This window comes from Folsomia candida, unplaced genomic scaffold, assembly GCF_002217175.1.
Source record: "Folsomia candida strain VU population unplaced genomic scaffold, ASM221717v1 Fcan01_Sc006, whole genome shotgun sequence".
Lineage (NCBI taxonomy): Eukaryota > Metazoa > Arthropoda > Collembola > Entomobryomorpha > Isotomidae > Folsomia > Folsomia candida.
In genome coordinates this window covers 989,282-1,009,156 of record NW_019091198.1, presented here as the reverse complement: position 1 = coordinate 1,009,156, position 19,875 = coordinate 989,282, and the positions used below count along the sequence as shown (strand labels likewise).

Below are 19,875 nucleotides of genomic sequence, written 5' to 3'. Positions count from 1 at the left end.
ACGGAAAGGAAAGAAGATAAGCAGCAGCAGGAATAAGAATGACTCGTCGAGTAGTAGATCCGTTCTTTTTTGTTAATACTTTGAGCAGTTAGTTTAGTTAAGTTGGTTTAGAAGAAGGAGCAGAGCTCATGTGATCACTAGCATTCCAAGTAAGTCTGCTGCTTCTGTAACACAAAATAGTTAAGTCAACATAAAATTAAGAATGGATTTAGTTTGGTGTTTAGTAGTTACGGATCAAATTAAATTACTAATACTAATGCAATTCAATAATGATTTATTTAAACCAAATGAATCGACAAATTTGAAAATACGTATAATCAGACCTGAGATATTTTTTGTTTTAATTTTTGTGCTCCATTTTTTTGAAGAATTTTTGAATGGGACGAAGGTTTAAAAATAATAATTATTAATTTAATTAAAAGTCACTTTAGTTAAAAATTTAAAAATCTGACTAGAAATTTGGTTGATTGTTATTTGTTAGAGACTGCCGCTGTTTTTCTCGTGTCGTACAAGGCAAATACGAAATTGGAACGAGAGGATTCCTAAATAATCTCCGCGTCCTAAATATCCTTGCAAATCGAAGGTCTCTTGCCCTTATCGGCATCTTTATGCTTATCTTCAAGATTTGGACATATTACGTCACTTTGAACTTTACTAACTTTAATGGTTCAATAATCAAGCATCGAAGCATTATTTTGTGGCAAAATGTTATGGAGATGGATAAGATGCATGACTTTCGCAAGAAGGAGAATATTTTTTAGAAAAAATATGCAATAAAATTGTGCATGTCAGAATTGTCCAGAATATAAAATTGCCTACATGCAAGAAATGTATTTTTAACTTGATGCTGCAATTAGCCTGTTAAATAAATAGTATCAAAGAAATCTGCTTTTAAATATGTGTATGCAAGATTGATGTATGTATGTAAGTGTATAAAACATGTTAAAATTCACTAGTTTCAATGTTCCATTGCATTAAAGCTGGGCACCAACTAATAAAATTTATCAAGATGTACTAAAAAATAATAATTTCTCGTTTAAAGTTGATTTCCCATGGGTCACGGTTAATAACTTTCTGTTTTCTCTCGATTCATTTAATGCATTTTGACTATTGACATTATCAAGGCCGACATGCCGACCACTTCGCATTTTGATCTCGACAAGTCAAAAAGTCTAACCAATAATGCAAATACTTTAATAAACAAATACATTACGCAATAAATCATTCTTTCACTTCTCACTTCAGAGACTTGAGTAGTCTCAAAAGATCTCATGTTTGGTAAATATTTTACCATGATGCACATGTACCGCAAATAAATGCCAACCATACCACAGTACCGAAATTAGGCATCAAATCAAACCATGAGAAAAAGTACAACTAACCTTCTGCGCTGACTGAGGCTGACTGAGTGAGTTGCTCATCAAATTAAAATTAAACTTCAACAGCTAATTATTTCCACATTTACTTTGTGTCAACTCATTATCACCTTGAGTTTTAAATCAATAACAAACATCATAATATGCAAAGAGAGTGAGAAATATCAAATGCTAAATAAATTAAGCATGATCCAATAGTGGTACATAGATTCGCACACAGGAATCGCGTATCATTCGTTATTTACTAAATCCGTCTTTAACAATGGGTGAGTGGGGTACATTAAAAAATGTGTAAGGAAATTTGTGACGACTCATCCCATGCTACGTCTCATCGTATCAATGCAAAAACATGCCCAACAATGCATTAATTTATTTACAAGTGCTTTCCGACATAACAGTTTGCAGTAGTTCCGGATTTAATATTATTTACTTTGGAAATGAGAACATGTTTTATTCGCAGATTACACAAAATGAATGAAATTTGTATAGAGTTTTGTAATCAAAGTACCTTCCACCATTATCTTTTACACTGAAATGCATAATTGCTACCCGTCGCAGAATTGGCACACGGTTGAAATACCTCACGCGTTATTTATGTACATATGTAGTTATCTGTTGATTGCTGACTGAGTGACTGGACTGGAACAAATGAATAGCATCGTAGGCTATAATTCGTAGCTTTGTCTGGACAGAAGAAACTTGAGCCTGGATAAGCACTTCCTGATTGGCCAAGTGCCACGAATACGATAAATATAAAAGAACTCATTACACAAAAAACATGTATTTACTATTGTGAATGCGTACATATTGTGGTGATAAAGCCACGATGTATGTATATGCATCCAACATTTAAGTTTGACCCCTTGGAAGAATAATAAGGTGCATGTATGTACATCTAGTTTTGGTATATGTAGCAATAGATCTGTGAGTCTGATAACTACAACTACACGTCGGAATCAAACACTACACGAAAGAATGTCAACACAACACAAGATTTAGTGTTGGCTTATTAAAAGTCTTTTGTCTCTTGGATAAACAGCATGCGTTGACAATTATGTAAACGGGAATTACTTTGATTAGGTAAAAAAATCACGTTATTAAGACAAGTTCTCCTTCATTCATTCCATCACTTCTAATTCTTCTCCCCCATCAATTCCTCGTCATCGATTTCCCCTCTTTATCAATTCATACCGCATGCCATGAAATACCAACAATGCACGAATGCACCGAAACTCTTCCCACTGGAACTCTGATTCTTGTAATGAAAAGCTTTTTGAGTGTTTAGCATAGACCGTAACTTCAAAAAAATTCAACTTTTCCGCAAGTTCCCCAAAAAATTAATTCTTAAGGAATTTTTTCTTAAAAATTCCAAAATTTATTAAAATATTAAACCCAAAATATTCACAAAACATTTATATTTACGCAAACGCTGTACGTGACCCAGTAAACAGTGTCAGGTCACTCGGGATCAATATTGAAAAAGTCAGAAATCAATAATTATTCGGGTGGGTAATGGAAGGTCTAGTGGGGACTGGGGAGACTTTTGATGCATTGTTAACATTTCATAATACGGGTGTGAATGGATGGGGGGAATTGATGACGGGGAATTGATGGGTGTAAAAGTGCACAGTACCCATTATTATCATTTCATGCGAGACGGTATGCATACACCCCTCATTGAATTATTGCCAAGATTCTGCATTCGTATGCGTTAGACCCAACTTAGCAAAACAGGAATCTTTATAATTGAGCAAATTAATACGAAATCAATAAATTTCCAGTTAGATCTGGTTTACAAAATCTACTATACTCGAGCAGAATTTGACACGTTGCAGAGAAACCCAGATAAAAATGTGTAGACATGTAATACCAGGAGGGGTATTATACCACATGGTAATCTTTGATGCTAATAAAGGACAGAAATCTCCGCTGTCTGACCTGACCAAGTCAAGACGGAGAAAGAAAGACAATGGCAACTATTTAGCATGCAGATATAATACACGACTGTCGTGTTTGGATGACGCCATCTGCTAGAAACCATAAACTCTTAACTTTGACCTTCACCTTTGATGTTTAGATTTAGCATAGTCAAGATTGGCTCATCGCAACGAGGTGGGAAGACATCGTAAAAATTTTCCGAGATGAGAGGCAACACAGCAAGAGAATGACTTTGTCTTGGCAGTAGTGCAAAATTAGCATGGAATATCAACAATGTGCATGATGGCTGGAAACTGGTTTCACCATCAGGCATTTTGATAAGTATGCAAGCACTGCATTGCTCCTGAGCAAGTTTGCATTATTAATGTACACAAATATCGAAATATGTATGCTCGTACTTATGCACACTATTTTTTATGTTATAAAAGGTGTCGTTTTGCATGTGGAAATATCCATCCATTCAAAGTAAGAGTGAACCGAGTCAGTTTTAAGACAAGCTATATAGATTTACAAAGGATACTACGATTCGGATAAATGTTGAATTATTTTAATATGTGTATCGACAATTTACGCCTCGACGTTACATATTTATTACAGTCTCATATTGCTGTAAGTATTAATAACAAAATTCCTGGAGGCATTTATAGGTATCAACTTCCATTTTCCTTGTTACGACTTATTGTGTTTGATATTTTCAATAACAAAATTCCTGCTCTAAATTCACCGTTAAATAACCAGCATGTGTGAGAGGAATTCAATTCATGCATAAACTCACATGTCAATAATGTAAGTTAGTTATGTATGTAGTTATCCCTCTCAAATTTCATCGACTCATCGACTGTCTAACTGCATAACCGGCTGAAATTGAAAAATGTGTCCAGAGATACAAATATGCTTGCACATTTTAACGTGAGAGATGGAAGAGACATTACAAATTGAAATCACACCACCGGAAATAACTTATAACTTCCACCCCACTCTACTTACTTACCAAATTGTACTCTGTAGGCATGCATTCACGTCTGGCAATCTCATTCATGAATGAGTCACGCCCCACGAATCACAACGATGAGTGCAATGTTTATCTTTAAAACTGTTTCAACTCGTTAAGTAAAAGTTCGTTTTTGAGTTGGCAGCTTAATAATGAATGGCTGAAGCATTTATTTATTTATTTATTAACTTGTCCGTACTAAACGCAGGATGGGCACAGGGCTAAAACCCATCGTAAATATTCTCACGTTGTTTAAGTGTTGGACAAGAAGATTTGAAAAAAAAATCTCGTCTCGTCTCTGGCATTTCCATTCGATTTCATCGCACGAACGTGTTTTTGTCTCGCTTTTAAATACTTCTGTTTCCAGTCCAGTCTTCGGGATTATTTCGAGGAGAATGACACAAATGCATGTCTATTTTCCACATTTAGCTTACTTGAACAACTTATTTTTAAACGCGTGCATGCATCCCATCGTTAAGTTAAAAGTACAATTTTTAACTAAACCTCTCCACCCAAGTGACATATCATCAATCAATTCAGTGGAGTTATTTGTATGCTCACTTCCAGTATTTCCAAACATTTCCATTTCTGCTGTCACTTCGTTGTGGGTGGGGTTATTTGTTTCATAAAATTAATTATTTCCCATCAGAATGCAATAAGGTGTACAAACGAGGTGTCAAAACTATCCAGATTTTGGAAGACATCATTACTTCCAGGACGGCAAATTGAAACTGACATGAAGGTTGACTATCGCCAACGTGTGCCACATGTTTGGGTGTGTAATGAGCCGTGAAACTACTGGAAATTGGAGCATTTTCATAGTGTGCAAGAAATTGCAACCGAGATCAGTCCTGCCTCATCGTGACGTTAACAGTTATTGACAGAGAATTTTCTTGTTTTCTCGTTCCATGATGACATGACACGAGAAAAGATCAAAAGAAAATTGACTCAAGGTTTAAAATGAGGTCGGAAAGCGATTTCTTCGACAATGATGAGCAGTCTTGTTATCCTGTGAAAGCATTGCAGCGGAGTATACAGTTTTTTGGTATTAAACTTTTCAACTGGAAATAGACAGATCACGTCCGAAGTGATGGGCTTCTCATAAAATTTGAGTTTGGATTCAGACAATGCTGTCCCCTTGAGAGTTTTCAGCTCCCTGCGCATTTAATCGTTAAATTCTAGTCCATAGTGGATTAGTTAAGTACGTCACGCTGATACCACGTTGTGTACGAGTGACACACATTCGGCAAACCTGGACAATGTCACACTACCGCAAGGCTGTTTTACAATAATATCAATTACTTAAAGTGTGCCTAGTAACCCAAGTTCGCTGACTGCTAATAAACAACTTGGGTAATAAATCCACATGTACATGTACGTATGTTGGGAGAGAAACTTGACCACAAACAGTAAATACGATAAAGATTGGAAATAGAAAGAAAGGTTTAGGGGACACACTCGTGATTCAAATTGGGTAATCAGAAATGCTACGACCTTGTTTTATGCGCATCGGTTTTCGGCACACACTTTTCCAGTTCTTCTTATTAACTGGTAGACTGCATGGAAAAATAGATAGTTTTATGCATATATCGTGTAATCTACTCCGTTCTAGTGTACTGTCACCTACAGGTACAAATTTCATCAATTTAGAAAATTATGCACACTACTTCATACTTATCCCTGGAGACGTGATCTAGTTGTTTGAATCAGTCTTGACATTTTTGCAAAAAAAAACAGCAAAAAACCAGATAAGAAGGCATCATGAGACTAGAAGTTTTATACCCATTGGAGATTATATCAAAAATATTTTGCATTTTATCCAAATTTATAATAGCATGACGATAAATCTTTATTGCACTCTCTGCTCATTAAAAAAATAATAGGATGTCACCGTTCATGCAATACTAAAAAATCCCATCCCATCATCTACATAAATCAAATTGTAGATGGTAGCAGAAAATACGGCAGGATATTTTACAGTCGTCTCTATTTTCAAATTATCCTGACAAGATAAAGCAGCACCTCGTCTGCAATCTCGCCCAATCTCCCACTTGTTGACTTGTTTATAATTTCTCCGAAATCAGAGCCTGGAAACGAACTCGTACGCCCCTGGCCTACTTTCTCCAACCCACTTTTTATTGACATAGGGGGCACAGAAACATGGCACAGAATAAAGTGCTCATCCAATTCAACCATGTATCGATTTTCTCCTCGTGCAGTCACTTTCTTTAATAACTTGCCAGCTTTCGAATAACGAAGGGAAGCCGTGTGCACGGAAAAAGCAATTCAAACCTAGCATGACATCACGATAGGCCATAAACCACTCAACAATTTTACCCATCAGAATTTCGCAAAAAAAAATTATCGCAAAAAGGCAGCCACTCTATTCCATAGCCGGCCGGTCAGCAAATATTGAAGATTGGCGTATACAGCTTTAGTGAACCTTGCTGGTGTAATAATTTTTAGCACAAGTGCAAAAAAAATAGTTGACATCACACTGACCTACGTTGCACGAGAGAGGTTTTACTACTTGACTGGAAAATTGGCTTGTCTGTGGAAACTGAGATAGTTGAAATAGTAATTGACTTCTTCTTCCTTTGCGTCCTTGCACCCATTTCACAAGATCAATTATGATGATTCCTTCATTGAAAAAATAATCTGCTCCCAAGAAGAACTCTGTGGACATTAGATAACCAACGACATACAAATTGACCCGGCCTCGTTTTAATAATCTTTCATTTTATTTATTTGTAAAAAGAACTACGTGCATACGCTCAACTAAAGTAAAATGGTTTGGGAAGCAATCATAAAAATTGCGATATTTTATCAATAATAATTCTCATCAAGAAAAACAATTATCAGATCGTGAATTAGGCGTGTGGCAAAGCAATAATCCATGATAGGAAAAATGTAGCAATGTAGATGCATAGCACTGCCAACCACAAACAATGGCACTACCACCTTCCCATGATACACATAAAAAAAGAAACTGGGTCGCCAGCAGCGCGATAACTTTTATATGGTCAAATTTTTCCAGCAATTAAACTAGTAAATATGATAAGCTAATTGTTACGCAAGGGCAATGCTACCGTGGAACCGTTGATGATACGATGCAGCAAGTGTAGCAGGGCAAGTAGTAAAATTGCAGTAACCTCGTAAAGTTTATTTCGACCTCAATTTCCTACCACCGGCTTTCCCATGATGTGAACAGTTGCAATTGTACTCACTATTTGATGATATGCGGACGATTTTATTGCACAGTAAGTGCAACTTCACTTCACAACTTGCCAACAAGATTGATATCAAAGTAACCCAAAGCAAATCGATCATGGTAAGTCTCATCGTAACCAGTAATTAGCACGGTATTTTCAGAATAAATGAACGTACAAGAAACACCCACGTACCAATTTGTGCAGTGTTTTAAACGCAAACCTGTCAATCTGAGTTTGTCCAGGGACAAATTGTATATCATTTCTAACACATTTTCCCAGTGGAAATGCCTCATTCATATTCGTCATATCTTCAGTTTTGCGTCTTTTAGATATATAAATTTCCACCAAAACTACATACATTATGCATATACTGCGTATATAGTTATTCTATGCATGTAGCTGTCGCAAATGTGTTGCCAAATAAGATTATTTATCTATCGGATCTATCCTCACAGCAAAAAGCTGCATTACTACACACTTAAGCTGTTTCTCTGACCATGTAATCCTCATCCAGACATTGAACAAAGTTTCACGTTCTGATCTTTTCGTCCATCCCACAACCCCTAAAAGTTGTCTCTCTCATCAGAATACGCCAAATAAGGCAAAGAAATAAAATTGAACCCAACCCCAAAAACGAATACAGAAAAAATAAAAACATTCACTTTTCGTCAACATCTTCCTCTCTAGGAACGATTCGAAATCCCGAGATGCACATTTATACAAATGGGTTCCTTTCCACACATGGAATCCCTAACCATGCACCACGGTGGGTGTAATAGAAGATTATATTTTACAATGCTAATTTTTACAGGCACCCATTAGTACATCACGACTAACTAACTAACTAAGCAATTAAATTAACTCGGTGGGCATGATTAAGTCAACACATCATCATCCTCATATGCATGTATATTCTGTTAGATATATATATTGGGGGACCTCAGACACACGAAAAAATCGTCGCTTAGAATTTCGCTTCATTTTTCGCTTATCGATAACATGGCCAAAATTATGAAAATTTCAAAATTTTGTTCCGATTGTAGCTAACCGACCTTAACCCAACTTCTGAGTTGAGTTTCTGTTCGCTTGCCCCAGAGCTCGCTTATCAGGAGGTAAGCGAAAAACGAAGCGAAATTTTAAGCGACGATTTTTTCCTGTGTCTGAGGTCCCCCATTATTACTGCTATGCATGCCTATCTGTTCAGATTGTAAATATGGATGCGTTACCCTTGTTTCCATGTGGTATATGTACATACCTATCGTTATGCACACATATTGGTATACCGACCGACAGCGGTGAAATGAAAGTCAAAATTTCTTAAAGAAAAGAATTGCTTAACCCACTCACTCGAGATGCACAAGAGGTTTACATCGTCACGGACATGCATGCATGCAGCATTCTGATTATGCATTATCCCACATCAATCTATGCCATTCTTGTTGATGAACCTCTTTACGTACTCATTCACTCTGGCCAAAACTTTGATATGTTGTTGTTATGCCGTATCGTGTGGATCAGAGAAGAAAGGGAACAAAAAATCAAAACAAACTTTATTTTACTACAGTATGTACTATGTAATATGTTTAAGTATGAACAGCAAATAAATGCAAACTCATTGTCACCCATGTGCCACATATAATAATATTCGGAATGTATGTATCATTGATTGATTCAAACTTGTGGTTATGCACGAGTACACGCCTGCAGTGCGTTCATAGTTTGTGTTTTTCGTCTATACAATTGTGTAGGGAATTATCCGTGGTGCATCCATTTCAGCTAATTTGTAAATCGAACCGTATAACCTCGCCCTCAGATTTAATGGTTTTGTTCCATAATGAAAGAAATCTGAGTAGGAAAGCTTTCTCGTAATTTGAGATTTGATTGGAATGTTCGTCTGGGGATCGGGTTAGTTGAAAATGAAGGAAATTAATCCCCTGATTCTCTCCTCCTCGTCCGCATCGGAATATAATTATTTTTCCAGAAGGATCAAGTTGCAAAGAAAATTTTTGCATGTAAATCCTAAATTAGTAATTCGCTATAAAACGACCTTGGTCAAAATCTCACATTCCCGTCTGAACTAACGTTACGAAAAATTGAAACAATTTTTTTGATAAGTTTATTGTAAGGTTTTTTTCTCTCAATTTGAATACTAAATTTAAATGTATTTCCATTGATTTTGCTGATTGAACGAATGATATTGCTTCCTCGCATGGATATTTTCGTCGCAACATGTTCTGTGAAGACGAAACGGTAAGAGGTTTATGAATCTATTTTGGATTATTATGAAATCTTCGCTCAGCAGATGTTGAATAGATTGGTTAGGTAAGATTTATTCTGGAAGTTGCAAAACAAATGAAAATAATTTTTGCAAAGAAATATAAAATCTGCGCTGTTTCCTTGTGTGGTCCTTGTGATATGTAAGTATGTCGGCTTTGATAAGTTATCCAATCCAGTCTTTGTGAAACTGCATCAGCATCATCATCACTAAGCAATTATAATTGTAGGTTTTGACAGGAGTATAAAAAGTTGTGGAATAGTAAATTAGTAAAATGGAAGTATGTGCAGTTACTACGGTTTGCCAATAATAATTTTGAGGTAGCATGTACACAAATACGTAGGTAGAAAAGTAGAAGTCAGTCATGATGATATTTATCTCTGTTGTGGATTCTTTGCACGCACATACACAATATTAATTCCTGATCTACCCCTCGGATAATAAATAAATAAATGCATATTATTTTATCTGTATTTATTAGCTTGGGGTGGATGCATGATGATGCCCTTGTCAAAGTCATCCGTCAAGTTAGACATGCATCAAACCTGCTGCTTATCATCAACAAGAATTATGGCGGCAGTCATGATAAATATCAACAGCAAGCAGCCAATATTGTTATCTCCAGCAATCACGTTATCCAGCGGATAGGGCAACACTATTACATAAATACGCAGATACTTTGTTTTAGAAGAAGAATACATACATATGCAACTCGTGTGTACATACTGCCAATGAGGCTCTTAGAGTGAAAAGTTTGGAGACCACATGGTAGTATTAATTTTGCGACGTCACCGGCCCAAAAATTTGTTTATGTAAAAATGTTGCAAAATTACAGACTGATATGTATATAAGTAAGGAAAATTGTTTTTACCGTCCTGTGACCTCTGGGTCACCATTTAAGGGCCTCTACTGTTTTGGATTACATTAGCCGGATCAGCCGAATATTTTATTCTTATCCGACCTATTTTATTATTTAACACCACTTATTTTTATTTTGGCGTTCAACTTATTCAGTTTCGTATGATTTGTATGCCAAAATAAAAATAAGTGGTGTTAAATAATAAAATAGGTCGGATAAGAATAAAATATTCGGCTGATCCGGCTAATGTAATCCAAAACAGCAGCGGCCCATAAATGGTGACCCAGAGGTCACAGGACGGTAAAAACAATTTTCCTTACTTATATTCATATCAGTCTTTAATTTTGCAACATTTTTACATAAACAAATTTTTGGGCCGGTGACGTCGCAAAATTAATACTACCATGTGGTCTCCGAACTTTTCACTCTAAGAGCCTCATTGGCAGTACATGTTTGAAAATTGATTGTGTACACAAATATGAACAGCTGCTAATTAAATTTGCGTTAAAAAACAGTTTTATCACCTGGACAGTTCTGCCTTTCATTCAGACGCCAATGTCAATGACGGTTGATCAATTGATTGCAGGGGTATTTTGCTAATGCAATTTGCTTTATCTTAAAAAAATACATACATATTACGTCCGCTAAAGTATTCCCATTTGGAATTCCAACCAACAATTGAACTCATGCAAAAGTGCAATTTATACTCAAGTGCCATCAAACATGAGTGAAGATAAAATTATAGATCAACATGAAACGATGAACTGCAAACAGAGTACTTCATATCCCGTCTAGTCTCGCATTTATTTAGGTATTTTGTAGTACCAGGGTTTAGTCTGAAGTTTGTGATCCATATTTGCCCAAGTATTAACTACCCATGAAAATAGACCCCCGTAACATTGTAATTATTGTTTCCAGCCCAAAGTAAGTACTGTTGATAAAACCAAGTAATCGCCCATCGTTAAAAGAGGTCGTGCGAGAATAATAAATGTGCTCAGCCATTAACCTATAGATGATTTTTTTGTTCAGATGACCTTTTCTAATCCATTGATAATTTTTGTCAGTGACTTCACCGGCCGGAATTGGTGATAATTAGACAACCTGCATATCAAGAAGTATAGTTCCAGCTACTTACATTCGTACATGTGCACTTGTGTAATAAGTTAATTAAGCAAGCCTACATTTTATATAACTTGTTTCGTTTGTGATCCGATTTGCATATGACCACATTTAGCAGTTAATCTTCCAGTCTGATGGATTTATTTTGCAATTACTTTCACAGTACGAACTCTAGAAATGTTTTTGATGATGCTACTTAAGCATAAAGCCCATCAACTGGTATTATGATTGCCACTTAATAATCCTATTTTCTTATTTTCTTTGTCCTTTGTTCCTCGTCAACATTCTCTTGAAAACAAACTTTGCCCTAAAATAAGTTTGTGTATGTGCAAGGACTGCTATTAACAATTTTGGTAATAATATCGCCAGCTTTTTCCTTCCTTCCTTCCTTCCTCGTCACACATAACATAACAAAAGCATCGTCACACGTACATTGATAATATCCAAATTATGAGCCATTATTGTTACCCACTCAAATACAATATCCATCCCAGCCATCATTACATTACTGTGTAACTCATCTTGTTTGACATCATCAAATACTTATTACTTATACTTCCGCTTATTTTTCAAGCTTACATATTGTACAACAAACAACTCGAGGTACGCGACTAACAACACGAATATTTGAACATGACTAAAGTCTCGTCACGTGAGTGTTAAAAAATTGGTCAAAAGCAAAATACCGTCAACTTTTTAGATAAATCATAAAGGGTATTCACAAGTGTCTTCGTAGTAGAGTAAAATAGTTTACGAAGAAAAAAGAAGGCGTCAAGTTTCGTAAAAATCGTACATTTATAACGAGATTTTTAATGACAAAACCTTACGACGTTTACAAAATCCTACGTATTAACCTTTGTAACTTATTTGCGGTACAAAGAATGCGAAGGAATGTGAAGGATGCGAAGGAATCATGAATACCCTCATAAAAATTGAAATGTGAATATGCGATAACTGACTTAATATTTATTTTGCTCGCCTGTGTCAAACAGAGTTGAAGAGGGTGGGAGTTTGCACGAGCGGAAATATAATGAATATATTTAAGCATGGTATTTCATCCTATGTATTTCAGCGTATGTATTTATGATCATTAAATCCAAACCTTTCCTTCCATAATTAGTGGAATAACAGTTGGTGGTCTCTCTGGTTGATTGTATAGCATTTTGGCGAAAGTTGTTGTTTAGTTGTTGCTGAAGACTTGGCCGGATTGATGATAAGTGATAAGTCAACAACTTTTGAGACTATGTATGAGACACGAACCGTGCAAGCAAAACAATAACAAGGTATTTTTGTCAGTAAATCTATCTTACTTGACAAAATGAGCCGGTTTTGCTCTACTTCCATCCCTATAATACCAAACCAATCGTATTATATATCCACCTTCCAATTTAAGCAACACAGAAAACAAATCAACAGACTTTCACTTTCGCTACACAATATAATCCAAGCTTGCTTTCTGTCGTCGGTGCTAAATTTTGGTGATTTGGACGACTTTTTGAAAGCAGGTGCTATAAGAAGTTAGTTTCAGCCGAAAGCCAGGGATCAGAGCCCGATTAATCTCTTGTAATTTATTTATGGAGAAAACGTGGCTTTTCTTGCTCTACACCAATCAAAGGAACATCAAGTTTTTTACGCACATACGTCAAACGGATGGATAAAAGAAGAAAATGTGTTGATGGCGTATGCATATGCTGCTCCGTAAATATATTAGCAAAGTTCTATTACATTTTCCCTTGAATACTCAAAGGAAAGAAGTCGAATCGGATCAAAGGTTTGTCAAAAGTTGAGTGAGAGAAAACTGGCTGCAGAATCTTGGGCCTCTGACACAAAAACAATATCATTTTGGCAAATACTTAGCCGGATGACATAAACTCAATAACCTACGTTGTCGAGCGTACTCGTTACTCGCACAGCTCTCAACATGCATGAGAAGACAATTAATATCGATCGACTTTGATTTTATCAAGTTCGGTAAACACGCGAAATCAAAGGGTTTCGTTTCATCAAATTTTGTATGCTCAAAGTGACATTCCAAATGCTGAAAGTTTGTATACTTAAGATATTTACTATTACCGAATAAAGTAGTCCATGTACAATTTTGTATGCAAAGCAATTTCCCCGTCAAGCCGAGGTGGCCAGGTTTTTAAGAACTAAATGACGTCGTTATCTTCCTGTGGTGGCTTGAATGAATATGAATACCTACGTCAGAGACATCCACATTTTACTAAACTTCCTCGATAAATACCGCAATAAGTGGCTGGCAGTTTCATTGATATTCAGCATGGCTTGTGGTCATTCTTCTTGAGTGAGGGTACTTGTTTGATCAATATTTTTAGTATTATGCTCAATTTGTGTGTCTGTCAAAGAAAATAGAATTTTGGATGCAACAGGGAATCGTATTGATGACAGTGGATTGATATAATTGCGATGATAATGGTGCCGATATCACGATCCAGGTTAGGCCATTTTCTCCACCCCACAAACATTATGACCACCACAGATCGGATTATCGGATTATTATTCGAGATGGAACAACTCAGTTATGTACATATTTCAGACAATTCTTGAGATAATTGGTGTAACAACATACTGGTGACCAAGTTCCCTCTCTCTACCCACCTCAATTATACTCTAGTCCTGGAAGATCCTGTTAGTATAATGCTATCAATAACCCTTATCCTTGCCCATGTCACCGCAGTTTTTACTCAAACAGAAGAGGATGCTGATAAATAAATAAATAGTGTTGAACATCGGACAGTGCTCACCTCTCGTATCGTAGTCGATTCTTTCTTCGCAGTTCACTTCTTGCTGGTGATGATGACAATAGAAATTTGTTCACGAAACACTAAATTTCACTAATATATGTAATACAGAGTCTTACGACATATATAATCGTCATTCATAAAGGTCATAAATGTCACTAGCACAAAAAATGTATCTATAACTATGGTTGACTCGTTCAATTGAAGAAGTTCAAGGATTATCACTAGCAGCAATCTGCGACTCGAATGTATATTTTACTGATTTCCTTCCACAATGAAGAAATTTCGCCCAGTTTCGTCTCAATTCCGTGTTTGTGTATCCTGTAAAGGGAATGAAAAAATGTTTAATCAGCATTTTTGCGAGATTGGCACAATTGATAAATTCATTGAATCGATATGTATAGCTTGGTTATACGTACATCGTGCAACGTATTTCAATTAAGAAACTTTCCATAAATGGATAAATACGATGAATTTTTTATTTCAAAGTCAAGTGCGTATGTACGTATAACAAAAAATCGATTTGTCCCAAAAAAATCCGTACTGGTACAAAGATCTGTATCTGTAATCGCAGATTACTATTCTGAAAAAATTGGCTTCTAGTTTTGTAGGGGGTTGCTAATTCCGAACTAGCAACAATTTACGCCCATACGCTTAATAAACTTTTACCGTACTGATTGCGCTAGCGTTTAGAACCAAAATACTCCAATATTAAAAATCTAACTTTATTTTGCTCAGCTATAAATTTGTTCAATTTGACGATTATTTAGTTTCTCCAACTTACAATATTTTACACTCTGGATTGTTTCGATATTCCAAACCTTTAGTGTGCACCAAATTCTCAAGCTTTCTCCGAAACTTTCACACGCCGTGACGCCGTTTACAATAATTTTACTGATTTATATGTCCTTCTCAATAAAAACTGATACAAATGTTTTATTAGATTTAGATTTTCCGAATAACCGTACGACTAATCCTATTCCACGAATTGTCTTAAGAGAGATGGGAGACCAAATTGTTGCAAAAATATGGGGATTTTAAAAATTTTAAAAGGTTAGAATTTTGAAATACGAAAAATGGGTAAAAGACTTGAATTGAACTTGTGCTGATCTCTTCTTCCAAAAAGCAGCCAGCCCACAACACTTAAGAACTAATGGTCGTGGTGATGTTGTTAAACAATAGTTTGTAACAAAGTTGAGATATAGGAGAATGAATCGTAGTAAGGACACATTTCTATTAAGAGAAGTAGTGCTTTGTAGTATGTAATGTGTGCTGGTTCCTAACTCTGCTTGGCTTTACATTACGTGATGTATGGTGATGGTGTTATATTTTATAATAGCAGATAACCAGACAAGCATTCACTCTCTCTCTAACAAAAAACTTGACTATTATCTCTTTCGCCTCCTCACAACCACCAACCAACTTATTCGTCTAACCAAAAGCAGAATGCACATTCGCCTCCTTTTTACACTCGGCTCATTTCTGCACACAATTCCATGGGGCTGTTCATATCGAGAAAAAATCGTATCAAGGGAGAGCAGAGAAGTTTCTGGAAGGTTTGGTAAGAGGGAAAGCTAGCCGGAGAAAGTTCTCGGGGAAGAAAAACAAGCAATAATGACACTAACGATGACAGTAGCTCAAGAAAATTAACACCAATTTTCTGCAATTATTGGCCATGGACCAGGAAGGATTGCTAAAATTTGTCCATGTCATGATTTTGATGGGGCGCTGTAGCGTTGAGGGTAAATGAGTGAGCGGTGAAAGTCGCAGCTAATGCAACGTCTGAATCCAAGACAAAAGTGGAGAAAGCATGCTAAAGTGTAAAGTTGTACGCATTCTTAATTTGCGTACACAAAATTTGGTCTCCGTATTAAAAGTCATATTTAGAATTCGTCCTGCACAAAAGGACGCTATGTATCAGCTACTGGATTAAAGATTAAGCTTTAATTCCGCGGTGCGTAAGAAGTATGCTACTGGATTCGCATATTAACTTTGCACACCCCGTCCTAATTTTAAGTGAACATTTTTCATACGATGAATTCCCATGTATTTAGTTGCAACGAAGAAGATTCATGATGTGCGTTTGATGTGAATGTTGTGAATCGACCCACAGCCCCATATGAATGCACCCCTTATGAAAAGAGATGAATTGAAGAGAATATGAACACGAAAAGTTAGGGGTTCAACTCCTCAGCTCCATTGTGGTGCTAAACCCCCGTGGGAACTATGGAATGAACATGTAGGAATAGCAGGCCAAGTATAAAGGAGAAGAGAGAGAATACATTTCTGTGGCTTCAAAAACACACAACTAGGGAACTTCCCTGGATTTTGCACCTTTAATATTTTTGCAATGTATAAATATTCACCGCGTTTTATGCATTTTTATTGCTCATCACAACTGTCATGTCCAACATGCATTAAAACGTCACATTTCGGAACAACAAGGTAAGCCAAAACTCCGTCAGTTTCATGCAAAAAGCAATAAAGTAGCACCACAACTAATGAAGTGGGTTGGGTATGGCATTTGAAATAGATGGGTCTACTCGTAAGGTAAATATTTGTGCTAAATTACGGCTTATACATTTTAGTGGGATGGAGGAGTCAATCGATTTTGTATGGATTATGGATTCAGATTAACGCGTTGTTACATGATGAAGGCTTCATTGACGGAACCATTAACTTTGGAGTGGCGTTTGCATCATTAAGTGCAAATATATTCGGGAGGAAGGTAAAGCATTTCGCAAGGTGTGTAAGTAAACTGTTGAGACTAATCGTACTAAATTTCTGTATTTTGCATATCTTTTAGGAATGAAGTACACGTGCAGGAACGATCTGCTGGTGCACTAGTTGTGCACTGTACTCACTTAGTAAATTCGCATTCTAGTCAAATCAGGATGAAAATACTCAGTAGGATCACCTCATTACTAAAATTAGGAAGTATGGGGTGCGGAGTGAAGACTACGGGGAAAGAATGATCTCATTTAAAGAAATATCTGTGATGGATTTCGCAAATCACTGGCTGCCAAGAAGACTGGGAATTATAAGCATTTTTCAGTATTACGAGTGTAACTTTAAGAAATAGAACAATTAATAGTTGTTACTGGTATATGGACCATCTTTGAATACAATGCAGCTCTGGTGGAATGGATGAAATAACTCTTAATTCACCCTCGCAATCTGGTCCCAGCGGGGGTCAATCATTATCATCCTTTGCTATGGACGCCTCTCCCACAGCTCAATCCACTACAATTGTTAATAACCACTACTCATCCCCCGATTCGAACCCATTTCTTCAGAAAAACATGAACCAACCTTCCTCCGTATCGTTTCCCGAGCACAAGACAAAATTTCAAGTAGCAAATCATGACTTACTCTTAAATCACCACGGTGGTCAACAGTCCGACGTTCAAGTAAAAGCGAATAATACAGCATCATCTCTTATATATTTCGGAGAAAGACATCAGCAACCTGCATCTGTCCTTGATCAGTACCAATCATCCAGCAATAATAGCCCATTCCAATCTGCAACTGAGGATCCTGACTATGATGGGATTCAAGAAGATCACCATCACGACGACCTTGACGGTGGTGACGACCGGGATCCCCTCCTCTTTAAAGCGCCCCCTCGGCAAAGCGTTTTTCACCAGTTTCTCTCCTCCGCCAAAGGGGTAGCTGTTGGTAAGGACAAGATCCTAAAAAAGGTTCGAATGGCTGGTGGTGCAGAGGGACGATTGAGACCACGAAATCACGACCTTGCCATTTCTCGCCCCGTCCAAGACGACGAATATGAAGAAGATCTTCACGAAGACCACGAGGACTCGTTATCCGACGAAGAAAGTCCGCACCACGATCAGCACGCTCCCAAGGGTGACGATTTGTCCCCTTCCTCTCGTGGAAAATGTTCCATTGGCATTCTTCTTGCGGCAATTTCTTGCGTATTTTTCGCAACTAGTGCCCTCATTGTAAAAGTGAGTCGACTCCATCCCATGCAACTCCTCTGCGTTCGTGGTGCCCTTCAGGCCCTCTTCATCTCACCAATCGTTCTCTCGACCGGAAACTGTTTCTTTGGGCCAGCCGGGTCACGGGCGCTTCTTCTCGCGAGGGCCGTCCTCGGCTCGGTCTCACTCATCATGAGTTTCGCCTCTATCCACTTGATCCCACTGGCGGATGCGGCCACTTGCATCTTCACGTCACCCGTCTTCGTCTCACTCTTTGCCTGCATTTGTCTGAAAGAGCTCTGTTCCTGGTTCGATGTGAGCATGATTCTTCTTACACTGCTCGGAGTCGTTCTCGTGTCACAGCCATCCTTCAACTTTATTAGCACGGGATCATGGACCAGCATTTTGGGCACAATTTGTGGTCTCGCCGCAGCAATGTTGACCGCCCTAGCGTTCATTGTCCTTCGCCAGTTGAAACATGTCCACTATTCTGTGACCGTGCTTTGGTTCAGTGTAGTTCTGGCCGGATTTGGAGCTGTGCTCATGATCGCTCTGGACGGATTCAGGATGCCTTCGGACTGGTCCGATGTCGTGGACTGTGTGGGAATTGGGATTTGTGGATTTCTGGGACAAATTCTGCTGACGAAAGCGCTTCAAATAGAGAATGCAGGACCATGTGCGGTGGCGAGAACGTTGGATATTGTCCTCGCTTTCTTTTATCAAATTACGCTTCTGCACGACACGCCAGACTGGTATAGCTATTTGGGCAGCTTTCTTGTCGTATCTTGTGTACTTTTGACCGCGTTTCGACGATGGTACAGGGAAAAGTTTGGGTTGGATGTGGTCATTGGGGGACGTCATCCTGGGGGTGGTCCTGCTGGGGGTGGTAGGCATGAAAAATTGGGGAGTGGTGGTGGAGGAGTGGGAACAAGTAGTAGAAGTAACTGCAGTTACACCAGAGCAAGCATAGATATATCCTAATAACTGAACGCCAATAAGTAATATAGGTCTGCATACATAATTAGTTGACTAAATTAGTTGACATAATTAGCTAATTATTTATAATAATCATCATGTTGCAATGTTAATTGTTACAAGTTTGATAATATCGATTCCAAAACCCATCCACTCATCTTGCAGTAATTTTGCGATGCTATTCATGGTGCACAAAATTGAATAATAAAGTTGTGAAATGTTGTGATTCTAAATTTTGCGATTGATGTACAAGATTAATTATTTTAGTTTTATATTTAATTTGCATAATAATACGATACATCATCGTTTACATTTAATTACATTTTTACGGTTATATTCCAAAATTTACTCATTTATTTTTCTGAGACTTACTTTTTGAACCCATGTTTCCAGCCACAATAAGACAATTGACCCAGCGAAAAATAAATTC

General features: G+C 37.2%; 1 protein-coding gene and 1 long non-coding RNA gene across 2 annotated transcripts; both read left to right on the top strand.

Annotated features, from left to right (window-relative positions):
• Nucleotides 1–14: 14 nt before the first annotated feature.
• On the top strand, nt 15–1,015 carry LOC110851577. The gene is made up of 2 exons (XR_002548066.2): nt 15–149; nt 482–1,015. It is a non-coding gene; the product is annotated as an uncharacterized LOC110851577 (long non-coding RNA).
• Nucleotides 1,016–16,746: 15,731 nt separating this feature from the next.
• Nucleotides 16,747–19,678, top strand: LOC110851165 (uncharacterized membrane protein YMR253C). Its single transcript, XM_035853000.1, has 3 exons — nt 16,747–16,977; nt 17,121–17,260; nt 17,339–19,678. Exon 3 carries the CDS (start codon nt 17,676–17,678, stop codon nt 19,449–19,451), a length of 1,776 nt encoding a protein of 591 aa, XP_035708893.1. The 5' UTR covers nt 16,747–16,977; nt 17,121–17,260; nt 17,339–17,675; the 3' UTR covers nt 19,452–19,678.
• The last annotated feature ends 197 nt before the right edge of the window (nt 19,679–19,875 follow it).

Bases quoted from the DNA above. Each gene is read 5' to 3' on its own strand.
- LOC110851165 (XM_035853000.1), top strand. From the start codon at position 17,676: ATGGATGAAATAACTCTTAATTCACCCTCGCAATCTGGTCCCAGCGGG.